The sequence below is a fragment of the Muscardinus avellanarius genome (genome assembly GCF_963383645.1).
Source record: "Muscardinus avellanarius genome assembly, chromosome: 9".
Lineage (NCBI taxonomy): Eukaryota > Metazoa > Chordata > Mammalia > Rodentia > Gliridae > Muscardinus > Muscardinus avellanarius.
The window spans coordinates 12,079,965-12,106,518 of record NC_137795.1 but is presented as its reverse complement, the minus strand read 5'-3'; the positions used below and the strand labels follow the sequence as shown (position 1 = coordinate 12,106,518).

The 26,554-nt window shown below is 50.0% G+C and overlaps 1 protein-coding gene across 1 annotated transcript in view; it reads right to left on the bottom strand.

Annotated features, from left to right (window-relative positions):
- The window catches only part of ADCY1 (adenylate cyclase 1), a gene marked incomplete at both ends in the record, with an annotated part of 84,017 nt that overhangs the window by 15,261 nt on the left and 42,202 nt on the right, over positions 1-26,554 (bottom strand). Inside the window, 9 exons of the mRNA XM_080701535.1 lie at positions 4,144-4,270; positions 4,596-4,849; positions 5,082-5,171; positions 11,046-11,130; positions 12,435-12,532; positions 12,645-12,839; positions 19,506-19,661; positions 22,386-22,527; positions 23,718-23,876. Of these exons, the coding sequence (XP_080557661.1) occupies positions 4,144-4,270; positions 4,596-4,849; positions 5,082-5,171; positions 11,046-11,130; positions 12,435-12,532; positions 12,645-12,839; positions 19,506-19,661; positions 22,386-22,527; positions 23,718-23,876 (1,306 nt within the window). The remainder of the gene's footprint in view (positions 1-4,143; positions 4,271-4,595; positions 4,850-5,081; positions 5,172-11,045; positions 11,131-12,434; positions 12,533-12,644; positions 12,840-19,505; positions 19,662-22,385; positions 22,528-23,717; positions 23,877-26,554) is intronic.

The following is a 26,554-nucleotide window of genomic DNA, read 5'->3' as shown; positions in this document are numbered from 1 at the left end:
AAAAACCAATAACCATACGATCTCTCAGTAATCTTCAGTCAAAAAATATACATATTAGCTGGACATATGCCTATAATATCAGCACTTGGGAGGCTGAGACAGGAGAATCACAAATTCAAGGGCAGTCTCAGCAACTTAGCAAGACCCTATGTAACTTAGCAAGACCAAAAATAAAATAGTACTGAGGTTCTAGCTCAGAGGTAGAATGCCCTTGGGTTCAATCTCCAGTACAAAAAAAAAAAAAGAATATAATCTTAACTTTGGGCTCAAAGAAACAAAATCTAAAGGAAGATTGAAAGTTCTTTGAGCCAAATGAAAATATAATAAAGGCATTTGTGTAATTAGCTAATGCAGAGTACTCTGTGACAAATTTCTAACAAGAAATGTCTATATTAGAAAGGAAAAAAGGCTTCCTTCAGATCACCTTCAAAAACTAAAAAAAATCAGTAAATTATACCAAAAAATAATCAAAAGAAGTCAAATGATTAGGTTGCATAAATATTAAAGAGATAACAAGGAAATATAGCCAACAAATTCATAATACCAACAAAATGGACAATTTTCAGGGAAGGATATAAATTACCAAGGCTACCACAAAAAAAGAAAGAGAGGTGACTCAGAACCATCCATGCCCAGAGCAAGCCGTCCCTGAGTGTGCGCTCACCCAAGGCCCAGAGGTAAAACCCGCAGCAAGTAACAAAGCAAAATGACAGCAATAGCCACAGCAGTTCAGAATCGGGAAGGCCACCCTGACTCGTGGGACGTAAACTCCCTACTATTGTCCCAAGCGGTAATCACATGCAAAGAAACGCACGCTCAAGAAGATAAAGGTCTAGCCGGGCGTGGTGGCACACTCTTGTAATCCCGCACTTTGGGAGGCGGAGACAGAAGGATTGCGCAGGTTCGAAGCCAGCCACACTGGCATAAGAGACCCTGTTTCCAAATAAAAATATAAAAAATAGGTGTCTGGGAGTGTAGTCCTGAGGTAGAAGGGTTTCCAGGAACCCCAGTACCACAAAAGAAGAAGAAGAAGAAGAAGAAGAAGAAGAAGAGGAGGAGGAGGAGGAGGAGGAAGAGGAGGAGGAGGAGGAGGAGGAGGAGGAGGAGGAGGAGGAGGAGGAGGAAGAAGAAGAAGAAGAAGAGAAGAAGAAGAAGAAGAAGAAGAAGAAGAAGAAGAAGAAGAAGAAGAAGAAGAAGAAGAAGAGGAGGAGGAAGAAGAAGAAGAAAAAAAAAAGATCTGAAGTCAGGGGTGCCACAGTATCTCCAACTTGGTCGGCATCTGAGAATTCCATGTCTGTGCTGTGACCAGACCGTACACAACTTCCCTCCCAAAGTCAGCGATGGCTGCTGCACGAGGTGAATTAGCCTTTCTTAAGTATTCGGGTTAGACAAATGCGCTGACTGTATTGATACGAATAAGCGTCAACACTGACACTATAATTACCATGGTGATTATCTACTGAGTACAAAGAAAATACTAACACTGGGACAAGAGTGTCCCAATAGCTAGAGAGGAGGAGGTGGAGGGTGCCCGCACATGGACAAAGCCTGTCTACTTATGCAGGCTTGTGTCGACACTCTGGTCTCCATAAATAATTAACTCACCTGGTATTTGGTCTGAAAATTGTTCAATAATTTGGGGCACTTTGATGTCTGTACAAACCTGTCTAAATGTGCAGAGGGCAAACAAAGTCTAGAAAGTTCTGTGTTTTGCTGGGGTTACAGGAAAATGAGGGGATGATTCTTGTTACAAATCTGGGGGGGAGGGAAATGTGTCAACACATTCCATTTAGCAACCGTTCTGTTTTGACACACATGCGTGAGGGTCACAGACACACCAGGAATTAATCTGTCCCCTGAATTCGTGGGCAAGCTCATATGTGGCAGGCATTGGTAGGGAGTGCGGCTGGGCTGAGAATCACATGACAGGGTCAAACATTGTTTTGTTTTGTTTTGTTTGTTTTTGGTGGTACTGGGGTTCCTGGAAACCCTTCTACCTCCAGGCTACACTCCCAGACCTATTTTTTATATTTTTTAATTTGGAAACAGGGTCTCCTAAGCCAGTGAGGCTGGCTTAGAACCTGCGATCCTCCCATCTCTGCCTCCTCCCAAGTGCGGGGATTACAAGCGTGTGCTACCACGCCCGGCTCAAATATTGTTTTTAATAACAAATATTATAATTAAATAACCAAGCCAGGCATGGTGGCACACACTTGTAATTCCAGCATTTGGGAGGCTGAGATAGAAGGCTCACGGTTCACGGCCAGCCTCAGCTACTTAGTGAGGCCCTTTGCAACTCAGTGAGACCCTGTTTCAAAACAAAGAATAAAAAATAGAGCCGGGGTGGAGCTCAGAGGTAGAATACCCCTGGGTTCCATCCCCAGTACTGCAAAAAATAAATAAATAAATAAAAATAAAAATAAATAAAGAGGCTCTTCCCAAACTGCAGTGGACACATTCACCTTCCCAAGAACCAGGTGTGTGTCTATTCCCCACGACCACGGAGGTCGAACTAAAAACTGCCAACCAATAGACTCCCTGGGCCTGCTTCTGGGTGGACTGGGATAATGTGGAGCTCCTGCAGGAGGTGGCCACCCAACAGGATTCATGACCTGTAGCTAAGGGACACAGCCACCAGCAGCCACCAGCAGCCACCAGCAGCCACCAGTAGCCATCAGCACTGGAGGGATCCAGCATGCCTTCCTTCACAACCCAGAGGCCTCAAAAGCACTGAGCAGATGGGATCCAGACACACACAGGCGCTGATGCCAGCCCCTTCGGGGAGAGTGAGGGAGGCCCTGCTGTCTGTGCCTACGCAGCAGGAATTCAGGTGAGCACCCAACGTTGGCACCTGTCTCACACCCAAATAGAAAGCCACTGGCAGCCTTTGAGAAGGTATGGCCCCATCTGGCACTCAGATGCAGAGGGCCAAGGCCAGATCAGATCACTACACTCTGGAGTCTCCCCCAAAGGGGTCCGCACACACCTCCTAGCAGAACGTTCCAGGGTACTTATTAAAAAAGCAGATTCCAGCCGGGCGCGGTGGTGCGCGCTTGCAATCCTGGCAGATCAAGGTTCCCGGACAGCCTCAGCTACTTAGCAAGGCCCTTGGCAACTAAGTGAGACCCTGTTTCAAAAAATAAATAAAAAAATTAAAAAATAGGACTGGGGATATAGATCAGAGGTAGAATGCCCCTGGGTTCAATCCCTAGTACCATACAGATTTCAAAGTTGGGCATGGTGGCTCACTCTTGTAATTCCAGTGCTTGGGAGGCTGAGGCAGAAGGATACTGGCTCACGGACAGCCTCAGCTACTTAGTGAAGCCCTCTGCACCTTAGTGAGACCCTGTCTCAAAATAAAGAATAAAAAAATAGGGCTGAGGGTGTAGCTTGGAGGTAGAATGCCCCTGGATTCCATCCACAGTACTGCAAAAAAAAAAAAAAAAAAAAAATACAGCTTCCAAAGCTGAGCATGGTGATGCACACATAACCCCAGTGCTTGAGAGGCTGAGACAGAAGGATCACAGATTTGAGGCCAGCCTCTGCAAGAAATGAGAGTCTCACCAACCTAGGGAGACCATTTCCAAATAAAAATAAAATAGGATTCGGCACAATAAAGACGAGAAAAAAAAAATAGGGCTGTAGAATGCCCCTGGGCTCAAACCTCAGTGTAACACACACACACACACACACACACACACACACACACACATCCCCAGTCCCTCACTTTCAGACCTAGCTCAATCTGGGGTAGGTGGAATGAGATTCAGCATTTTCTTGTTTCCTGATATCCCTAATGGGACCCACAGCTATCATCCAGCCCCCCCAGAGGCTGAGCCCCCCCCCCCCCGCAGCATCACCGACGCACACTTCCTGGGATGGTGAGCTCACTGCCTCACAAAACAGCCGCTCCGGTGTGAGGCAGTTTCCAGACTGTGCAGCCTACAGCCTTCTGGGTGGCTTCCCACAGGCCCTGGCCTTCCTCTTCAAGCCCCTGGTCTCCTTCACCTCTGACCGGTCCCAGGCCCTGGCACGCTGCACGGGGTCCCCAGCAGACCGCAGGACCAGTGAATGTCTCGGCCGGCTGTCCTGCTTACTGTGGGCCACCATGAACCCCCCCCGGGAGCAGAGGGCCCATCTTGCCTGTGCTGCCCAGAGGTAGTCCAGACGCAGCCTGACGTCCACCTGCCTGGCGTGGAGAGCCAGTGTGCACGAGAACAGCAGGATGGCCACAATTGGCTCGTAGCTGTGCCCGGAAACAGCACCACCCCTGGGGATGGTGAGAGAGACCCAGTGAGTGTCAATCCCAGGCGAGGCGTGGCCACGAAAGCCTAGAGCTGGCTCAAAGAGGTGGGTGCTGGGGGCAATTCCCACAAACAGCGAGGGCCTGACCCAAGCCGAAACCCCCTTCTCAGCTAAAAGTCCAAGGCCTAGCTAGAACCTGGGCTGAGTAGAGACCTGAAAAGGAAAAAAAAAAACCACTAAACTAAACATGTCGCATACACTTGGTCCTTACTACCTTGCTAATCGGCAGATACCCAGCATCACGGCACCCACAATTGAACGGGCCTCTCCCGTGGGGTGGCCGCACTCACCCAGCCTTGGTGTATCCGCTAAGCTCCAGAACGAGGATGTAGGATGTGGTGAGGCCGGACAGGAGGATCACCTTTGGCAAGGAGGATACCCTCAGGAATATGGCTAGCGGGAGGGTGCCCACCAGGCAGCAGAGCAGGGCATGCTGTGCGGATTCACAGGGCAGGGCAGGCAACACTGTGCGCCGGCCGCCGGCCGCCAGGACCACCAGGGAGCTGTTGGACTGGGAGCTCCAGGCCCAGGGCAGGCAGCCCACCTGGAAAGCAAGAGGCGAGGGCTTAGGAGGCCAGCAGCCCGTCAGGACACCCACCTCACCGCTCCCCAGCCCCCAGTGCCAGCAGCAGGCTTCAGCCAGCCTGCATCACAGCTTGCAAAGGCACCCAGCAGGAAGGGCCCATGGAGGACCAGGAAGCCTGGCAGCCCCTCCCGTGACTCCTGCCCAGCCCCCACCCCACCCCTTGACTCCTTCCGGAAGGCTGGATGCTCACCACACATCCTTGGGCTACTGAGTAGATTAAGACCACGATGAATATGCACAAGACGGTACGAATCTGAATCGTCAGGCACCCTGGAAAACACTGAACAAGGAAACGCCAGTTTTAAACACCCTCTGGTTAAAAAGTAGCTTCAAAGCTGGGCATGGTGGGCCCGCTTGTAATCCCAGCATCTGGGGGCTGAGACAGGAGGATCGTGGTTTGAGGACAGCCTCAGCTATTCTGTGAGGCCCTTTGCAACTCAGTGAGACCCTGTTTCAAAACAAAGAATAAAAAATAGGCTGGAGGGTGTAGCTTGGAAATAGAATACCCCTGGGTTCCATCCCCAGTACTGCAAATAAATAAATAAATAAATAAATAAATAAATAAATAAACAAACAAATTAAATAAAATAAAAATTAAAATGTAGCTTCATGCACACAGTAAGTAATCCACATGAGACACAGTGAAAGGGGTGGTCTGCTATTTTTATATGTTTATTTCTCAACAGAAGAACTCACCAAAGTTAAAAAATAATTTTTAAAAAATCATAAAGACTTTACATTCAAAACAGTTACACCCACTTCCCTCTCCCAGTCATTGTGACTTTGGCACTAGAATCAACTGATTAGAATATCTTGACATTTTCATTAAATTGAATTCTCCCATCTTCAGAACGGTTAGAATTTCCACTTCTTTGTATCTTCTTTTATGTCCTTCAGGTATGTTAATCACATTCTTTGCACAGATTTTATATAATTCTCAAGTTATTAGAAATTTTATTTTAAACCCCACTAGTTGCCAGGCGTGTTGGTGCACGTTTGTAATCCCAGCATTTGGGAGGCTGAAACAGGAGGATCACGGTTCGCAGACAGCCTCCGCTACTTAGTGATGAGGCCCTTTGCAACTCAGTGAGAGCCTGCTTCAAAATAAAGAATAAAAAAAAAAAAGAGCTGGGGGTGTCACTCAGAGGTAGAATGCCCCTGGGTTCCAGCCCCAGTACCACGAAAATAAAATAAATAAACGCCGTTAGTTTACATACAGTTTGAGATATTCTATCAACATGCTCTCAAGGCTAAAAGTAAGAAGTCTTTTTTTACCCTCACTCTTGAAAATAAGTATAGAGACTAGATACCCATTGTACCACGGGCTAATCATGGGCTTGGTGGGAACATGATTAGAACATGATTAGACACAGAAAGACAAGTATCACGTGATCTCACTTATATGTATAACTTAAAAAAGCCAACCCCATAGAAGCAATATAAGAGTTACAAAACAGTATAATAGCTATAAGAGGCTGGTATGTAGAAAGGGTTGTTTTGGGGAAAATGCTTTTTCAAAGTTTTCAGTTAGGGAGGTGGAATAGGTTCCAGATATCTATTGGACCATATGGTGACTACAGTTAATGAATTCTATTCTTGAAAAATCACTAAGAGAGTAGATTTTAAGTGATCTTATCACTTAAGACATTTAAAAAATATGCATCTAAGGTAATGCATATGTTAGCTCAATTTAGTTATTTCACAATGTGTCTCATTTCAAAATATCTTGTGCATGATATATATATATATATATATATATATATATATATATATATATATATATAATTTTGTCACTTACGAATATAATTTAAGACCAAAAACATTTGATGACAAGGAAATAAGGAAACTTACAGAGGGGGTACATGGACTGCCCTTTCTGAATGGCAAGGGATGTGAAGGTCCCTATGTCTGATATGAATTCTCACCAAAGGGTGATCTCACAGAGATTTAAATACCCAAGGGGCAGGAGGGCCTCTCCTATGGATACCAGCCAGCCTCTTTCCCGGCCACGGGCCATTGCCCAGTGGACTCATGAGCAAGGTGGCCAGGGTGGCAGGGCCAGACGTGCCTGGACTCAGCATCATGGCTCCAGCCATGGCGCTGCCGAGGTACAAGAAGGGGTACATGTTGGATTCCACACAGCTATTGCTTGCTGCAGGCTTGTGCAGGGCCCGGGAAATGTCTACGCTGGTGATAAACATGCCAAGCAAATCTAATCATCAATAGGAAAGAGTCGGATTCTCCCAGGACTCTTCCACATGCCCACCAAAATATTAAAAAACTCTTGTGTTTTGATATTTTGTTTAGATTAGAGAGAGAGAAATCTAATGAAATGAACATTTACTTTGCATACTTGGGATAGGCATAGTTCTAAAAGGTCCTCAAGTTTCTCCCCTAGTTCCCGGGCCAGTGACCCTGGTGAGCATCGCCATGCCCAAGATGGTGATATCACACAGCAAAGGGACTCTGCAGCTGTGCTTAAGGTCACCAGTCAGGTGACTCTAGCCACTCGGGCAGGAGGACCTGGTGCACCAAGCTAATCACATGAGGATTTAACGCAGTTTTCTTTGCTGTGCAGATGATTTTGAGTGTGATGGCATCCCAATCATCTGTCTTTCCTTTTGTTGTCTGAGCCTTTGGAGTTCTATCCTCAAAAAAGCATCACCCAGACCAATATCGTGGAGCTTTTCATCTACAACAACTAACAAAGTGAAGACATAACCCAGGGACTGGGAGATAGTATCTGCAAACCATACACCCAAAAGGGGGCAATATCCAAAATATATAAGGAACTCAGACAGCTCAAGAGCAAGAAAACAAATCATCCAATTTTAAAATGGGCAAAGGATCTTAATAGACGTTTCTAAAAAGAAGACAGACAAAAGTCTGAGAGATAAATGGGGTGAATGTTCACCATCATAAGTCATGAGAGAGCTACAAATTAAAACCACAGTAAGACATCTCCTTGTTCCACTTAGCATGGCTATCATCAAAGAGATGAAAGATGGCGAGTGTGGACAAGATGGGGACAAACAAGGGCGTGCTTCTAGGATGTTGGCTGAAATGCAAATCAGTGCAACCATTATAGAAAACAGTATGGAGGCTCTTCAAAAATAATTAAAAAAGAATTACCATAAAATCCAGCAGTCCTATTACTGGGTATTGATCAGCTGTGGTTTGGAGACGGAGTGTCCCTCGAAAAAAGAGCTCGTGTGTTAGCAATGCGAAAGTGCTCAGCGGTGCAACAATGGAATTGAGGCTGCAACCTCATCAGTAATTGAACCTCCACTGGTGGATTAATGATTTGAATGGATTTACTACACAGTAAATGAAGGCAGGTAGGGTGTGGCCAGAGGGGAAGGTGACCAGGGCATGGCCTTGGGAAGTGTACCTTTCTCCCTCCGTTCTCTCTCTTTCTTTCTCTCTCTCTCTCTCTCTCTCTCTCTCTCTCTCTCTCTCTTTCTCTTTCTCTCTTTCTCCCCATCCCTCCATCCCTCCTTCCCTCTCCCTCTCCTCTCTCTCCTCCTTCTCCTCTCTCTCCGCCCTCTCTTCCCTCTCCTCTCTCTCCTCCCTCTCCTCTCTCTCCTCCCTCTCCTCTCTCTCCTCCCTCTCCTCTCTCTTCTTTCTCTCCTCCCTAGCTGCTTCCCCAAGCAGCTTCCTCTGTCTTGCTTCACCACCATGATGTTTCTGCCTGGTAACCAGCTGACTATAGACTGAATCTCCGAAACTGTGAGCCAAATAAACTTTTCTTTCCCTAAGTTGTTCCTGTCAAGTACTTTAGTCACAGGCATAAAAAAGTTGACTAATCCAAGATAAAAAAAAAAATCAGTATGATGAAGAGATGCCTACCCCCCATGACCACTACAGTACTAGGCACAACAGGCAGAATACGGATCCAGCCTAGGTGGAGAGATGGGTAAAGACATGACACATATACACAGCGGAATACTAGTCAGCCTTATAAAAGAAGGAAATCCTGCCGATTGCACCAACAAGAATCAGCCTGGAGGACATTACGTCAAATTTAAATATTTGTCCAGGAATCAGATACTGATTACAAGGACCAGCGCAGGTGGGTGAAGGCCCCATGGACACCTGGCTCTGGACACCCTTGGTCTCAGGAAGTGGGTGTTTCTGTGCTTTTGCCATGTGCCTCTCACTCGGTGTATTCTGGAAACTGGGCCGAATCCTGCCTGAGTAGCTCATGTCCCTCCCATAGCCAAGCCAGCTTCCTCCAGATGGACCTGCCTCCCCGCCTCTGTCCTGCCATCTGTCTGTCCCCACAGCTGGGTGTTTTGCACGGGCATCTGTCATGGCCCCAGAGGCCCCCATCTTGGACTCTTGGAGTAAGTGCCTGTTCAAGGAAGCCCCACCCAGCATGAGCTCACTGCGAGTCAGGCCCCACCTCCTGCCCCCACTGAGCTCAGGCCACTCTCCACTTTGTGCCCGCAGGTGCATGGGCCACTGATGCCAGCTTTGATGAAGCCAGGCCCTGCAGACACACCCACCTGGCACTCCATGAACACCTACTTAGAAAAACACTCCACGCCCATGGGGCGGGGGGGGGCGGGGGGGGGGTAGAGGGAGATGTGTGTATCCAGAAAGAACAGAGCTAATGGAGCCCGGGGCAAAGTCCACTGAGAGAACAAAACATCTCTGTAAGAAGCACCACGTGGCTATCCCACTAGGCAGTTGATTCTCTGTGTCATCACCCAAGAGTTACTCAGCCAAAGTTCTCGGCCGCAGGTCATCTGCCTTATCAACAAAGGGCTTGGCTGCAGGCAGAGTCACAGCCCAAGCTCACAGGACACATGTCTTATGGAGCCACACAGTGTTTAGGTTTGAATACTGTTTTTATGAATAAGAGGCCAGGTGTAGATTTTGCTTCTGGGTAACATGAGGAAGTCACTTAACTGCCTGAGCCCTGTGTCCCTCATCTGCCCGGGGGCGGATGTGTCTCGCCCATGCTTGGGAAGGTCTCATGAAGTTACAGGGGTGTTGTGAATCACCCCCCCCCCTGAGAATCTGTATTCCCCGGGCAAGATGCTGGGAGCTTTGGGGCTGCTGTGTTACTCCGGTACATCGTGGATGTTGTTCTGTCCCTAGCAGGGTTCTTTCCACCCTTCCTGCACATCTTGAGCCAATTCCACACCCTCAGGTGGGCGCACTGGTTGCCGCCACTGCAGACAAAGTAATAGACTTTGAAAATGATCTTTCATCTGTCCTGCTTTCCCTTGACCTTCGATGATGAAGACTTACTTGAAGGGGGAAACTTCAAACCAAATGTCACTCAGAGAGCTGCGAGTGTGTTTTGGTTTGTTTTTTGTTTGGTTTGGTTTTCTTTGCAGTACTGAGGATGGAACCCAGGGGCATTCTACCTCCAAGCTACACCCCCAGCCCTATTTTTTTTATTCTTTGTTTTGAAACAGGGTCTCACTGAGTTGCAAAGGGCCTAAGTAGCTGAGGCTATCCGTCAACTGCGATCCTCCCATCTCAGCCTCCCCAATGGTGGGATTACAAGCATGCTCCGCCAAGCCCGGCAAGTGTGGTTTTAGTAACTAGCATCTTTCTAGTCTAGAAAGAGTGGAGGGGTTGGTCCCTCCTAATGAAGACAAAGCACCTTGATAAACCTTCATTTAATATTTTCAACAAGTCACTGTTTTCGACAATGACACAAAAATAACACTGGGTCTGCCAGCAGTGGCAAGTGAGAGCATCTGGGAACGAAGGCTGAGGATGTGGCGAGGAATTCAGGAGCAGGAGGAATAGAGAGAGAGAAGTGCCTCTGACGCACAGCAGATGACCCTGGCTGCACTGCTCAGGCCTCTGCGCCCAAAGCCCGGGGAGCAGAATAGAGTGTCAGGGCCTGGACAGCACACCTGACACGCCCTGCCCACCCTCGCATCCCTCCCCGGGCTCTCCATCCGGGACGGCAGGATTTTATTTGTGTTTCTTTATTTCATCGGTATCCTTCAGCCACCCACTGTGCCACTGGCAGCTCCTGCCCGTACACAGTGCTGGCGCAGGGCTGGGCTTACGAGCGTTCCACACATGGGAAAATGCCCTCCGGTTCCTCCACCATCCCACCGGGCCTGGACCCTCGAGTACCTGGACCAGGTGGTGTGCAGGTACAGGATGCAGACCACTTACATACCTGGACCCGGGTGATGTGTAGGTAGAGGACACAGGCCACCAGGAAGCAGATACAGAACACCAGAAGGAGCAGGACAGCCACACTCCTGGGGACAGAGGGCACACATCACTGCTGGGCAGGGGACAGGACAGGCGGATCCAGGAGATGCCTGAAAATCAGCCCTGCCTCCGCTCCTCCATGTCCCCGAATCCCTGGGGAGGAGGCAGTGGCAGGGATCCTGCCGCCTGCCCTTGGGTCCCTGGGGACTTGCACATCTGGCTCTCTTCTGGGGTAGGCATCTGGGGCTTGCGAGTGAGGGGGTCTTTTCCGAGTCCCTTCTGCACTTGTACCTACTCAACCCCAAGATCCAGCCTAGGCTGAGGATCACACAACTTCCTGGAAGCTCTTCCCTCTGCACAGAATTGTAGGAACTGCCTAGAAAAACTGCTAGGCTGTCCTCCAACTGGCTGTTGTCTGGGAAGGACATTTCTAGAAAAAGCAGGTCCCCAAATAGGGCACTCGGGCGGATCTCTGTGTGTACCCCACAAATGCAGCGTCCTTAGCAGGTTGGGGCACTTCTGTGTGCTTTCTAGAAACTCAAAGGAGATATTACTCCCCATCCATAGGTTTTATGAGAAAACAGGTATGTCTGAAAGAGAGTAACAAGTGAGACTTCCTGGTGTTTTCTTTGCCAAAAAAACAAAAGCTGCCAAGCTCACATTGACTCGTACGATGATCAAATATTACTAAAACCACTGTGCTTTTCTCCCTTTTTGGAGTCCACTTTTTCTCATTTTACTGTTTCTGAAAATGGTACGGAACCAGGAATCGGTGAGGCTATTCAGGACTCTGGTCCCCCCTCAAAAGACACTGTTAAGGCAATGATCACAGAGAGAGAGAAGCTGAAACTATATTGGTCTCTTAGAATTTATCAAATTCTTTTATTTGCGGAGAAGGGGATAATGGAATTGAACCCTGTGGCATTCTATCTCCAAACTGCACCCCAGGCCTTTTTTACTTTTTATTTTGAAACAGGGTCTTGCTAAGTCACTGAAAGTCTCGCTAAGTTGCTGAGGCTGTCCTCAGACCTGAGGTCCTCATGTCTCAGCCTACAAAGTACTGGGATTACTGGCATGTGCCACCATGCCCAGCTGATTAGAATTCAGCAAGCTAAAAATTAAAAACCAACAGTGACCAGCCCCAAGCTGTGGGCCATCAAAGCTGCTAAACTGCTGACTTGAGAGTAAAGGGAGAATTACTGGGTGGCCAATGTGCTCCCAACAGTGCACAGTGGAAAAGGAACTGGAAGGTAGAACTGAGCTTAAACAGGACACACCGTGGTCCACCTCCGGGACCTTGAACTCCTGATCGCCTCCCCATACCACTAGTCAGAACAGGAAGAACACTTACTGTGGGATTATCAGAAGGTAGACAAGGCCAAATAAGGCAGCCATGATGAGGGCGAGGACGACGGCGCTGGTGAAATACTCATCCTGAAGCTGGTGGTACTGCGAGGGAGAGAGAGGGGGACACTGAGCGCCTGGCTAGGGACGCGAGCTTCTGACCCACGCAGGGCCTAGACCCACGACACCAAGCGAGATCAAACGCAAGGCCGCTCACCTTCTGCTCCCGCTCGGCGTGCTTGTACTTCAGAGTGAAGAAGTTCAGGTCCGCCATCTCCAGCTCCGTCTGGCGGGCTTCCAAGAGGCGGCTGAGGTACCTGTTGACACGCGTGCCCGGTGTGGTGTAGACCACATTGGTCGAGAAAGACGAGCGGTTCCTCAGCTTCTCTGAGGCTGTTCTCAATGCCCTCCGCTTCAGCGGTCATGGAAACAAAGACAGAGCATCTAATTTTCCACTTTTTGGAGAAAGGCGCTCCTGCTCGCGCCCAGCCAGTAACCTCAGCCTCTGTGGGCTGGGCTCAATTTGAGCATCTGAGACCCAGTTGTGGCCTGAGACAGCAAGGGGGTGGATCACAGCACTCAGTTTTGGGGTTCCCACAACTGTACTGGGGGCCACGGGGCACCTGTGCAACAGCACTGGCTATGAGGTTCGTTGTGTGTGCAGTGGACGGTCCTCAGAGCACAGCAGGCACCTGCATGCCCGAGTCCCAAGGACAGGGCCTCGCCAATCTCCCTGGGGACCAGGCTGTGGAACAGGGCGTGAGCTGCTCCTCTGCACTCCCGTTCATCACCTGATGGCACGGGATGCACCGGCTTGCCAGAGGAAACGGGTCGACTCGAAACCACCTGCTCAATCTCATTAGCAGGCTTCGCAAGCCTCCGGTATTGAGCACATTCCAGGAGAAAAGAAGAACATTGAAAGAGGCTGTTCATGTGGTTCCAGGAAAGAAGGAGTAGGCACACTTCTCCTTTTCATTCTAGCCAAATGGTCGAAACACTGACGACCCAGAAAAAGTAAACGTGAGACTGAAAGGTGGAAAGACGGGCCCTTTAAGGACTGTGGGACTCAAAGAATAACCGTGTATGGCAAGCCAAGGTCCTCCTGGGATTTCTTTCTATCTTATTTATCCAGACCAAGAAACCCATGAGCTAGAAATACCAATGGGTGTAAGCAAAATTGGCAACAGCTCTAGAGAAGCCTACTCTCTCTGACCAAAGGACCAAGAATGTGCAACCTAGAAAAAGCAAAAACTTTTAGACAATAACCACCCTATTCTAGCCGAGACCGTGAAAACACATGTGCCCGCCCCAACCCAGCCCGCAAAGGCCACACGGGAGCCCCCATGTCCCTCCACGTGAGGCTGTGATGAACAAGCCTCCACCGAGGCAGAGCCAGAGGAAGATGAACAGCCATGGAGTCAAGACACGAATGAGCCCTGGCCCGGGCTGTCACTGGCAGCCAAATGGGGAATCTGAGCCTTCAGATCTGCCAACACGGGTATCGCAGAGGATGAACATGCGCCTCTGCACTTCCGCCCCCAGGCAGCAGGAGCAAGATGGCGCCCTTGCTGGACCCTGGAAGACTGAGGGCACGGGGTGATCTGGAGTATCATTTACCTTATGAACAGTCAGAGGTTGAAACTTCCAGCCAGATCATCTCAACACGCACTCAAAAGTATTCCCTCAGTAATCCATTATAAAATGCTAAAGTCAGCTCACACAGCCTACTTCCTCGAAATACTCGGGCATGTGCTGTGACCCCAACCCAAAGGCACGATCAGTGGTAAAACTCTATTTCAACTATTAAAGTCAGAAGGAAAAAGCAGGCCCACCCTCATAATCGTCACAGTAGTGGATGGCAAAGAGGAAGCAAGATGGCCGCTGTTCTCTGTGATGTATTTATTTTTAATAGATTCTTACTGGTACATTGTAGTCTCACATCATCATTTGCTGCTCAGCCTGAGAGGGACATACGTGCACCAGCGCTTGCGAGCTTCCTCCTGCTCCCTCCCCTCCCCTCCCCTCCCCTGTGGATTATCACTATTTATTACGCATACCTCCATAGAACAAAAACACTCAAGAGAATTAGGTAATGTTATTGCAATCAGCTGCAATTAGTGTGGCCCAAACAAGTCTAAACTTTATCTTCAATAAATTCAAATGTATGGAGATCATACTTACAAAAACAGTCCCTAGCCTTCTTTCTTTCTTTTTCTTTCTTTCCTCTTTTTCTCTTTCTTTCCTTATCTTTTTTTTTTTTTTTTCAGTACTATGGATTGAATCCAGGGGCATTCTACCTCCAAGCTACACTCCCAGCCCTATTTTTTATTTTTTATTTTTTATTTTTGAGACAGGATCTCACTAAGTTGCCAAGGGGCGCCAACCTGCGATCCTCCTGTCTCAGCCTCTGAGTACTAGGATTACACGTGTGCGCCGCCACACCCGACCCCCGAGCCGCATTTCAATGGAAAGCCCAAGAGAGGAGGCGGACAAGATGCTCGGTGGATCAGAAACACAGCAGAAAAGATGCAGGCGGAACATTCTAGTGATATTTTCAACTGTGCTGAGAGCAGCGCTAGGCTGTGGGGGAAGCCGGGACTCTCCCCCTGCGAGCGGGTGAACAGGGCAGGCCCTTGGGAGAGCACTATTTGGCCACAGATACTCCAGAACTAAAACATATACTCCATTAACCCAGCCACTGCACCACAAAGAAACACCCCAGGCTTTCCTTGTCCTGTGCTAAGACATCTGTAAGAAAGGATGTCCCCAGCACCCACGGGCATGATGCTGTCTGGTAATAAAGTCCCCTCTTCCAGCGAGCCCTGGTGAGGTGAGGCCCATGCCCATGCCTGGAAGCTTTCCACCCTGAGAACAAAGAGAACAGGTGCAAATGCACTGGGGGAAGGGGCTGATTATAGGAGCTTACGCCTGCAGGATTGACCTGAAGCTGTAAGCAAGGCCACCCTGCTGCAGGTAAGCCACTAACCCCTCCTCCAGGAGGAAGCCCAGGCTGCCCCAAGGGGTGGCCTCAATCTACCTGAGACAGCAGACTGTGTGGGCACTGGCCAGAACTCATGAGGACTGACCAAGACTCAGCCCCAGAAGCCTCCTCACAAAGTCCAGTTTCAGCAAAGAACCCTGCTATGTCAGTTTAGCAGCCCCTCCCGGTACCTAATCACCCTCAGTGTCAGACCGGCTCTGCCTCCTCCACGCACTCTGGGTGATGTCTGGTCAACCTGGCACACCTGCAGCAAGGATCTCTTCAGGCTGATTCAGTGGAATCCCTGACCCCTGATGTTTCCTCTTAGTCGTTTACTTTTATCTTTTATTATTTATTTTTATTTATTTATTTATTTATTTAGTGTGTGTGTGTGTGTGTGTGTGTGTGTGTGTGTGTGTGTGTGTAGTACTGGGGATGGAACCCAGGGATATTCTACCTCCAAGCTATACCCCCAGCCCTATTTTTTTTTTTTTTTTAGTCTTTATTTTTGAAACAGGGTGTCACTGAGTTGCAAAGGGCCTCACTAAGTAGCTGATCCTTAGCTAGAAATCCCCATTTGCCCACGTTGAATTCAAACTTGAGCCCAGTCTCTCTCTCCCTATTCTAAGACCCTTGGCCTGGCCCCTGAACCTACTGCAAAGGTCTTGAATAAAGCCAGCCTTGCCTGCACTCTAACAGGTGCTTTAGGACGATTTCCTTATAAAAGCCCCAGACACAACCTTTGTGAAACATTGCCGCCGCCTAATTGCTGGCTGACAGAGCCCACCCGTGCTGTGTAGACTCCCACATTCCCACATGAGTAGCACCTGAGAACATTAGGTCCAAGAGAGAAAGGACATTTTGTAAGTCACCCCCACCCCAGAACCAGACACATCATGACAAGAGTTCTTACAGGATTCTCAGATAAAGCTCTAGCAAAATGAGACCTTGCAATAATGACCCACCAGAAACAAGAGGCAGAAGAATCTTGCTTCTCCCTTAGAAACCCCAAAATCATAGCAAGAAGTTTCTATAAAAAGTATTAAACCCATAAAGACAGGAAAAACACAGAGCTGGGAGAACAAGGACCGGGTGGCGATGAAGCAGACCCTGGGGGTCTTGCAAGCTCAAGCTCAGGCACGGGTGACCATGCTGTGTTGATCAAACGCGGTCAATGAGGTGGTGTGAGAGCCCTGGGTCCACTCCACGCTCCTGGGCATGGCCCTGCTGACCCCCAAGAGCACCTGTGAGGTCCTCCCCGGGGGTGGGGAGAATCAGGGTCCCCTCCCCAGAGTTACAGATGCACGTGGTTGAGAGACTCTCACAATCCCAAAAGATTGGAAGAATCCCAAGTGACCCTGACCCATTCAAGAAGAGATATGGAAAGTGCTGGCACCCACAAGGAAGCCCAAAGACGAGAGCCCTTCTCCCTGTGATGGACTTCTAGTCAGCTCTGTAATCCCCAATCTGAATCATGAACAAAACCGTAAGGGCTTTAGACATCTATGGAAGATGGAATTCTCAATAACAACAGGAAAACAGAGGGGAAAGCAGCTCAGGGGAAACAGAGGTGTTTCTGGGACAAGATAATAGATATAGATTAAAACTCTCGAGCCGGGCGTGGTGGCACACGCTTGTAATCCCCGCGCTTGGGAGGCTGAGACAGAAGGAGGATCATGCAGGTTCGAAGCCAGCCTCAGCTACTTAGTGAGGCTCTCAGCAACTTAGTGAGACCCTGTTTCCAAATAAAATATAAAATGGGTCTGGGAGTATAGCCCGGAGGTAGAAAGCCTCTGGGTTCCACCCCTAGTACCACCAAAAAAAAAAAAAAAAAAAAAAAAAACACTCTCGGTGAGACAAATGGGGGAAAAGAATATAACCCTGACATAGAATTTCATAAAAAGGACTATTTGAAAAACCAATAAGAGTTTATGGAAAATTTTTTTAAATGTGACTGAGGAAATGAAAAATTCAGTAGACATATTGGATGATAACATTAAAGAATTTTTCTAGAAAATTTAATCAAAAACTCCATAGAAGTACTGGATGGTAAAGAAATTTTCTATAAAATTGAGGAAGTGAAGAGAGGGATAAAGAAGAATTAGACCAGTTCAGAAGGTCCAATACCCAAATAATAGGAGCTTCAGGAAAAAGAACAGAAAGAATGGAGGAAAATAAATAACCAACAGAGAACTCCCTGCACGTCTCCAGAGGTGAGTTCTCTGCGTCTGTGGAATGCTCATCCAAATGCATTTTTTAAAAAGCCTCGGTCATGGCACGTCGTGGCGCAGCCTTAGAACACCAGGTACGGAGAAAGGATCCCACAGGCTCTGCAACCCACAAGCTTCCTGAGAGCCAGAAAGCACAGAAGAGTCATGTGGAGGACCGGGCTAGCTCTGAGCCTCTCAGCAGGAACCAGGAAGCCAGAAAAGAGCGGAGCAGACTGTCGGAGGAAGAAAGACCGCGGCCAAGTGCCATGGACTGAATGTCCGCGCCTCCTGTTCAAATCTATGTGTTGAATTCTAACCTCCGGCATGATGGTATGAAGCAGTGGAGACTTAGCTGGTGGCGTGGCTTAGGAGGAGCAGACCCAGAACCCTTGCTCTCTGCCCCACAAGGATGTGTCTACAGACCAAGGAGAGAGGCCCAGAAGAGACAGCTGAGCTGAGCTACACCTTGGACTTCTGACCTTCACGGGAATGGACGTCTATAGCTGAAGTCTCCTCCAGGCTATGGTATTTGGGTGTGGCTACCTGAGCAGACTAACGCCAACCTAGAATCTGAGGCCAGGCCACAGAAGCCAGCTGCAAAGCTCTCCACTGTAGAGAGTCTTAAAGACCCTTTATACATGCAAGACACCTGGCACTGCCTCCTGTGACCCTTCTATACTTAGTTGCTGGAGCCCATGATTCATCAAAAGGAGAAGGTGAACCAAGAGAGAGGAGCGTGGGGTGAGAGACAAGAGGTTGACCATGGAAGGAAGCCAGGTCGAGAAGCCCCAGAGGGGGCAGGGGCTAGCCACAGGGGACAGCAGGCCTGTGCTCCCGAGGCCAGGACATCAGACCTGAAGAGCTATCATCCTCAGTGGCCCAGACGGCATGTGGAGAATGAACATGAGTAAATACAGATTACAGAGGAGCAAAAATGTATATGGTAATATAAAAATGTGTGCAGAGAAGAAAAAGTAGGTTGGCTTTGGACAGCACTTACAAGATCCTAAACGTGTTAAGAGAAAACATACGGCCCTTCACTGCCTGTAACTGGCTGATCTCACTTGACACAATGTTCTCCAGGTTCCTTCCACTTTCTTGCAAATGACATGATTTTGTTCTTCTTTATTGCTGAGTAGAGTTCCACTGTGTGAATTTCCCATAACTTTGTGATCCATTCATCTGTTGATGGACACTGAGGCTGGCTCCATCATTTGGCTATTGTGAACTGTGGCTCTGAACATGATTGTGCATATACTACTGTGGTTCTCTGATTCGGCCCTCATTTGGAGAGATACCCAGGAGTGGTGTAACTAGACCATAAGGCGGCTCCATCCCCAGATTCCTAAGGAATCCCCCATAGTAGCTGAACTAGTTTGCAATCCCAACCAGCGGTAGAGAAGAGTTCCTATTTCCTCACATCCCCACCAGCATTTGTTGTTTGTTGATGATTGCCATTCTGGTTGGGGTTAGATGGAATCTCATTTGCATCTCACTGGTTGCTAATGAAGTGGATTCCTGATAATGGAGGAGACACCTCACTGGAGCCAAGGAACTGGTCTAAGAGAAGAGGGGGAGGAAGGACTGAAGTTCATTAATAAAAAATCCCACCATCGACTATGTGTACACATGTGAACACACCAGTGTCAACCTCAGGACTCTGTATTGGGAAAGGGGAGATGGGAGGCGTGGGGGGACACCGAGTGCTGTGTGCATGTCACTGTCGACAGGATTTACATTGTGATGTGGGACTTTAATGCACCAATAAAAGCATAATAAATAAATCTTTAACCATAAAAAGAAACCCTAAACAGGGACATAGTGGTGATGTGACCACTGCGCGGGGAGAATGGTAGTGCGCATCCACTCAGGGCCTGGCTGCTCCTACCTTGTCATCGTCCTCGCAGGTCATGACGTTGGAGAAGGGGATCTCAGCCTTGAACATCTTCCTGCAGTGCATGAGCTGCACCAGCAGGTAGCAGACAGTCTTGAACTTCATCCTCTTGGCCGGTTTTATGTCAGAGAGAATCAGGCCTGGGAAGATCTGTTCAAACATAGGGCAGAAAGAAACGCTGTCAGTAGGGACACAGTGTGCCTCTCGGACTGGCCAGAAACATGACCCCAATGGCAACATGCACCACAGGGCACTGGATCTGTTTGTTCAATGCCCACTGCATGCCAGGCATGGAGAAACCTGCAAGACTCATTGCAGTGAACAAAAACACCCACAAAAAAAGGCCTCTAAAACCAGGCATGATAGTCTATACACAGTAGAATTCTAATCAACTATAAAGAAGAATAAAATTATGTCATTTGTCAGAAGATGGGTGGAACTGGAGAATGTTCGGCTCATCGAGATTAGGCAGTGTCAGAAAGCAAACGTCATGTGTTATCTCTTGTATGTGGATACTAGAAAGAAATTGGGTAACGAAAGGTACTTCAGGTAAAGGAGGAGGGACTCCAGGGGAGTGATGAGGGTGTTTAGGGGACGGATGTGGAGAGATAATTATTACAGGGGTAATCCCAGCAGTTGGGAGGTTGAGACAGGAGGATCACAATTCACAGACAGCCTCAGCTACTTAGTGAGGCCCTTTGCAACTCAGTGAGACCCTGTTTCAAAAATAAAGCTGGGCATGGTGACACAAGCTTGTAATCCCAGTACTGAGACAAGATCATGTAGGTTCGAAGCCAGCCTCAGCTACTTAGTGAGGCTCTCAGCAACTTAGTGAGACCCTGTTTCCAAATTAAAAAATATAAAATAGGTCTAGTAGTGTAGCCCAAGGTAGAAAAGCCCTTGGGTTCCATCCCCAGTACCACAAAAATAAAGAGAGGGAGGGAGGGAGGGAGGGAAGGAGGGGGAGAAGGAAGAAGGAAGGAAGGAAGGGAGGGAGGGAAGGAGGGGGGAGGGGGGGAAGAAGGAAGGAAAGAAGTTAAAAAATAGGCCTGGTGGTATAGCTCAGATATAGAATGTCCCTGGGTTCCATCCCCAGTACCGAAGAAGAAAAAAAAAAAAAGAGCCCTGCTGTTTAGCATCCTTTTTCTTCCCTTTTCAAAATTCAAATGTGTCCAGATAGTAGCCTGCCCCGTGCTGACCACGTGGCTTGTGTGCTCTCAAACCACAGTACCCAGCACTATATCAACAGGACCCAGTCCAGGGTTAGAGGGCAGCACCCATGGAGCACCCAACTCCCTTCCTGAGGCCCTCTGTGCCCCGACTCCTGCCTGCCTGGACCTTCTAAGTCTTTCCTAAACAATAGCCCTCCACATCCCCTTGCCCTTGGCCAGCCACTTCGGGTGGCCGACCACTGAGGAAGCCCACCCCACACTGCCCACTTCCTCCAGGTGGCCCCAGCTACCCTCAGGGGCCAGCCCTGCCCCACAGGGCCTCTCGGGATGGCTGCTAGGAAAAACACCAGCCCATTTGGGAGCACAGGAGTCATGGCTGGACACACCGAGGGCGGGGCTCTGGAAGCTCTGCCCGTGCCCCACCCACCGAGACCTCACAAAGTGATGGCCCTCAAGAAGTCAAAGCCCTATACTAACCCAAGGCACGCAAGGGCCCCAGAGCAGCAGATGCTAAGAAGGTGGCTCCGTCATTAACAGGTGATGTTAATGACATTTTCCTGGTCACACAGGCTGCCTCTGAGCTGGGGGATCCTGGCGGAGCAAGTGAGGGGGCTCAGCGCATTCAGCAAGTCCTGAAACTGAACCTTTCTGCTCTCAGGTCTCAGCCTTCGCTGGCACCCGCTGGGATGGAGAGATAATCACCGTCACCCCTGAGTGTTCCAGCCTGTGGATCAGCCCACGGGTCAGCTGCAGGTGGCTTCCTTCATCCTCTGGCTTCCTCTTTCTCTGCCCCAGGTACCCTAGAGCTGCCTCCCCTCCCATAATTCTAGAACACAGCTTTCTCTGGCAGGTCCCAAGGACCTGTGGGGGATGACTGAGGTGCAGGAGTAGCAAGATAACACTCCCAGGCTGGTCCCATCCTCTCCCACCCAACAGGGTCACTCAGCGTCCACGGCCCTGAGTGCTAAGGACTCCTGAGCCATACCTGGCCAGAACACTAGGTGGAAGATGGTCCAGGTCAAAGGAAGCCACTCGGGACCACGGGCCGAGGACAGCCAGCTTGGACAGCACTCCACAAGTGGGGGGCATCTCTTAAGAGGGTGATGCTCAGTTATGGGGGAAATTGGGCATTGAAGCCACACTTTATTTCCTTTTAATTATATCATAAATTGTGTCTTTATAGAAACACACCTGCGCCCTGCGCCCTCACCCAAGCCTGTACCTTAACTGAGGCTGGAGCCCTTGCCTCAGCCCTCACTGCACCCGAGCTCTGGAAGCACCTCCATCTCCCTGGATCATGGCCCCACTCCTTCTCTGGCAGGGTGACCTCCAGTACCCCATATAACCTGGCTGCAGCCCTGTGTGTGCATAGCACCCCTCACTCCACAGAGCCCCAATCCCTGACCCTGCAGGGGTCTCACATCCACTTTGCAGGAGACGTAGTAAAGACCAGGGAGGAGAGGGAAAACAGAGTAACCCAGCCCAGAGGAGTTTCAACTGGGGATTCCCATCTGTCCTCTCTGACTGGTCCCCCTTCTGCTGGCGGGAGACAAAGCCCTGGTCCCAGTGTGGATGGAGACACAGCTCCCTGTCTTTGCATGGCACAAGAAACCAGACGGGGGAGGAGGAGAGGGTGGTCATTCTGTAAAGCTCTGCCCAGGCAGACCATTTAAGGACCCGACGAGGGGCTCTCGGTACCCACCTTTCTCCGATGAGACGGCACAATAAAGAAGGTCTCGATGTTATGTGCTTTCAGGAAGTTGTTCCTCTCGTGCCCGTGGCCTGGCTCCACCTCGTAGTCCCCGTTCAAGCAGGTGAGGGTCGTCTTTGTGATATGAACCTTTCTGTGAGAAAAGGACCTGAGATGCGCGTGGAGTTGTGCACCTGGCACTCGGTGGCAGAAGGGCTGCGACACGGGCTTCCCACCCAGGGCCGGCTCCCCGAGGAGCGCAGCTCCATGCACACGTGCACAGGTGACCTGGGAGAGAGGAGAGAGAGGCCCCAGGCCGACGGACAAGCAGAGAGAGAAAGGGGGCATGCCCGGGGGGCAGAGCAGGAGAGGCTGAGGCCAGGAGGACAGAAGGCCAGAGTGAGAAGGGAGGAGCCGAAGCCGAGAGAAAAAACGTCAGGAGGATGTTATAGGGAAGAGGAGAAAAGAAAAAGCAGGAGGAGAGGAGGGAGAGAAAGGGAGAGGAGGAACAGGAGCCACTTCTCAAACCACCAGGGTGAGCCCATCAGCCACACACGTCCAGGCTGGCCGGCAGCCACACTGCCCACGCGAGGTGGACAGATGGGGTGGCGGCCCAGCGTGTCGGGCCCCACGCAAGCCTTTGGGTGAGGGCAGGAGAATCCCTCTTGGGAGCATCACCTCAGCAGAAACACGAACCCAACAAAACAGAAGCCAGCAAAAACTGGTGGCCTCAGCTTCACCTGCCTGGACACTCAGGTTTTGGGTGTAAAAGACGACGCCCCGGGCACGACAGGCCAGTCCCTGCCAACCCCACTCTTGACGGCTCTTAATCATCTCCCCACCTCCCTGCAAGGGGCAGCCCTGCTCTCAAGATTAACTCCCTGGGGCCAAGGTGGAGCCCAGGCTGCAGTGGAACTCCCAGACTCTCGCGGCCAGCAGCAGCCTTTGCAGCAGTGGCTGCTTTCTGAGACTAGGAGGATGAGACAGAGGGGTCGGGAGGGGACTCTCAGTCCCAGCACTTTTCATGCACACACTTGGGAAAATAAAACTATACAGACAGAAGCTGAGAAGAAATAATAAGGCATGAGGATGCCGCATGTCCCAGGTGCGGGTCCCCATTTCCAGGGCCTCCTTATCTAACATCGGCTTTGTGCAAATGTGTCCTGGGCCTCTTCTGGGTCCCAGAGGGACAGAAGTGCACTGGGCAGGTCACAGCACCGCATGAATGCACAGTGCTAGTTGTGGCCAGGACAGGCATCCCTCACTTCTGGATGCTGAGGGTCAGATTAGAACATGCACGGGGACCCTCAGGTCCCAAGTAAGTGCCCCTCGGCCCCAACTTACCCAGGCAGGCCTGCGGCCTCCATGACATTGGCCAGGGTCACGTCGTTGGACCACACATCATACTGCCACTTGCGCAGGCCCAGGACACCACAGAGGACCCTGCCAGTGTGCAACCCCACGCGCATGTTCAGGTCCACCTCGGTGGCCTCGGCCACAGACCTGCAACAGAGCGTAGGACATGGGGCTGGGCACCAGCCTCCCTGGCGGCTGCGGTCTACGCACGCTGTGAGCCCTGAGCACCCAGGAAACCAGGCTCTGATGTTACTGACTCCCAGCAGCACTCTCGGCCACCTCACTGGGTGCACACAGCTCCATGGGCTCCTCCACGGCCTCCTCCTCCCTGCTGCCACCCAGGGTGTCCCTCAAATCTCAGAGTCTTGGCCCAGAAGGATGAGGAATGAGGTCCTAGGGAGGTGGTGGAAGACTGAGCAGGTGTGGAGGGAGCTCACCACCTGGGGCGTCCCCGCCCAGCCTGACCAACGGTGGGCACGATGCTGCCCAGCCCCAAGCCTCAGCTTCCTTGTGTGGAAATCACTTAAACTCTATCCCCATGTATCCCTGTGCCTAAGGGGGCACCCACCACCTGCGAAAACACCATCATTGTGAGAATACCAACCAGCGCAGGCTGCAGGGCAGGCTCTGGGGAGATCGGCCTGCCACCATCACTATCAAGTGGGCGGAAGCAGTGACTGGCTCGGCCCTGGATCCGGTGCGCCACTCCATCCTGCAGCCCCACCCACGTGGGAGCATCACATTTGTCAACAATAACCTGGGACCCCAGCCCGCCTGAGAAGCCAGCGCCTGGCTCATCCTCTTCCTCACCCAACAGACCACCCCCTCTGCTTCCACAGCCGGGCCCAGGTCTCTGCTGAAGGAGCAATGCCCAGCATGCTTCCTCCGCCTTCTGGCCTCCACCCAAACTGAGCCCGCACCTTGCCAAGCTCATCTTACAAACAGGAGCAACTTGCCTACCCAAGGATCCACCCATCCCTAACTCCACAGCACCCCAAAGACCCACAGCCACCCCCAAAACAGTGCCTGCCGGCCTCTATGCGGAAAATGCAAGACAGCGAACTCAGCCTCAGTCAGAGTCCCAGAAGCTCTGGTGTGCGTGCGCGCAGCTTCCGCAGCCTCTGAAGTGTGCATTCCACAGATTTGCAAAATGAATCACTTGGCGCTCAGACCGAGGTTACATCTTTAATACATGATTAGCTTTTATTACACTGTGGAGCTGGAACGTCCCCTCCAAAGCTCATGCCTCGAAAGGATGTCCCCAGTGCAACAACATCCAGAGGTGAGGTAATTGATTCAGGGCACTAATCTCATCAGTGGACAAAGATTAGAAGGATTCATAATTTGAGTGGATTTACTGGGTGGTAGCTTAGGTGGGTAAAGTGGAGCATGTCTATAAAAGGTAGGTGTCTGGGGGTGTGTCCTTGGGGACAATATCTGTCCCCAAGGACAAGTTCCTGTGGCTCTCTCTGCCTCCAGCTGCCCCTGAGTGAAGCTGTCCTCTGCCTCCACACTAAGCCATCATGATGTCTGCCCTGGAGCTGGCCAACTGTGGACTGATCTCTGAAACCAGGAGCCCAATAAGCCTTTCCTCCTCAGCTCTTTGTATCAAGTGTTTGGAGAACAGCAACAAACAGGCAGGCTGGCTAGAACAGCTTTCTACATCTGGGCGTCATTTTTTAAATTTTAACTTTTTTTTTTTTCAGATGTTTGCCAAACTCCAATAAGAGACACTAGAACAAAAGCCTAAAGTTAAGGCATTCTGAAGTTTGCAAGAGAAAATATGCATGGGATAAGGCAGACAAAAAAATCCTGCTCACGGTGTTGGGTGTGCCTTTAGTGTTTATCCTTCTGCAGTCATGAAAGGGTAAACAGCTTAGGGAATGCTGAGGCCCATATCCACCCATGTCTCCAGCCCTCTCCAATCTCTGTGGACCAACCCTTTAAGATCCCATGATGTGGTGGCGCACGCTTGTAATCCCAGCATTTGGGAGGCTGAGACAGGAGGATCGCAGTTCGCAACCAGCCTCAGCTACTTAGTGAGGCCCTCTGCAACTCAGTGAGACCCTGTTTCAAAATAAAGAGTAAAATATAGGGCTGAGGGTGTAGCTCAGAGGTAGAATGCTCTGGGTTCCATCCCCAGACCTGCAAAAAGAAAGTAAAAAAAAAAAAAAAAAAAAAAAAACAGATCCCCGTGAACAGCGCCATGGCTGGCTCCAATCAAGTCCACACGGCCTCACCCATTTACTACTCAGCCTTCTACTAACACTCTCTGTCTCCAGGGCTCCCAGCAGGTTCTGCCTCCAATATCACAAATGCTGACCCCATCACTCTGCAGCAAATTGAGCTGCCGCTTCTCAAGAAATCACATCCAGGGCGGCTCTCGCTGCGGCTCCTCTTGGCCGTGGGATTCCTGGGACGTCCAAGTGGGCTTTGCCTAATCCAACAGAACCTCTAACGTCCTTTCTGAGGGACCAGAATCTCCACAGCCCCTTTGGATGTATCTGTTCTACTTTTTCTTTCTTATTTATGTGCTCGGGTTCGCCTGTTTATCTCAAGTATTTCCTTTGCAGAGAAAAAGCCAGTTTCTAGCTGTCTGCAGCCCTGACCTTGGCCTTCAGTGCTGGATCCCTGTCAGCCCCCTGCTGTAAACAAATTCCAGCAGTGCAGAACCTAAGCATGACCACACTGCAGCTCAAGAATGAAAGGCCAGAGAGGGTCCTTTTTGTCCATTTGTTCAACAAACATCGACGGAGCTTACGCCTTCGGCCATTATTCAAAACAGCGGCTACAGCTGTGCACACAACCGAAGAAAATAAAAAGGC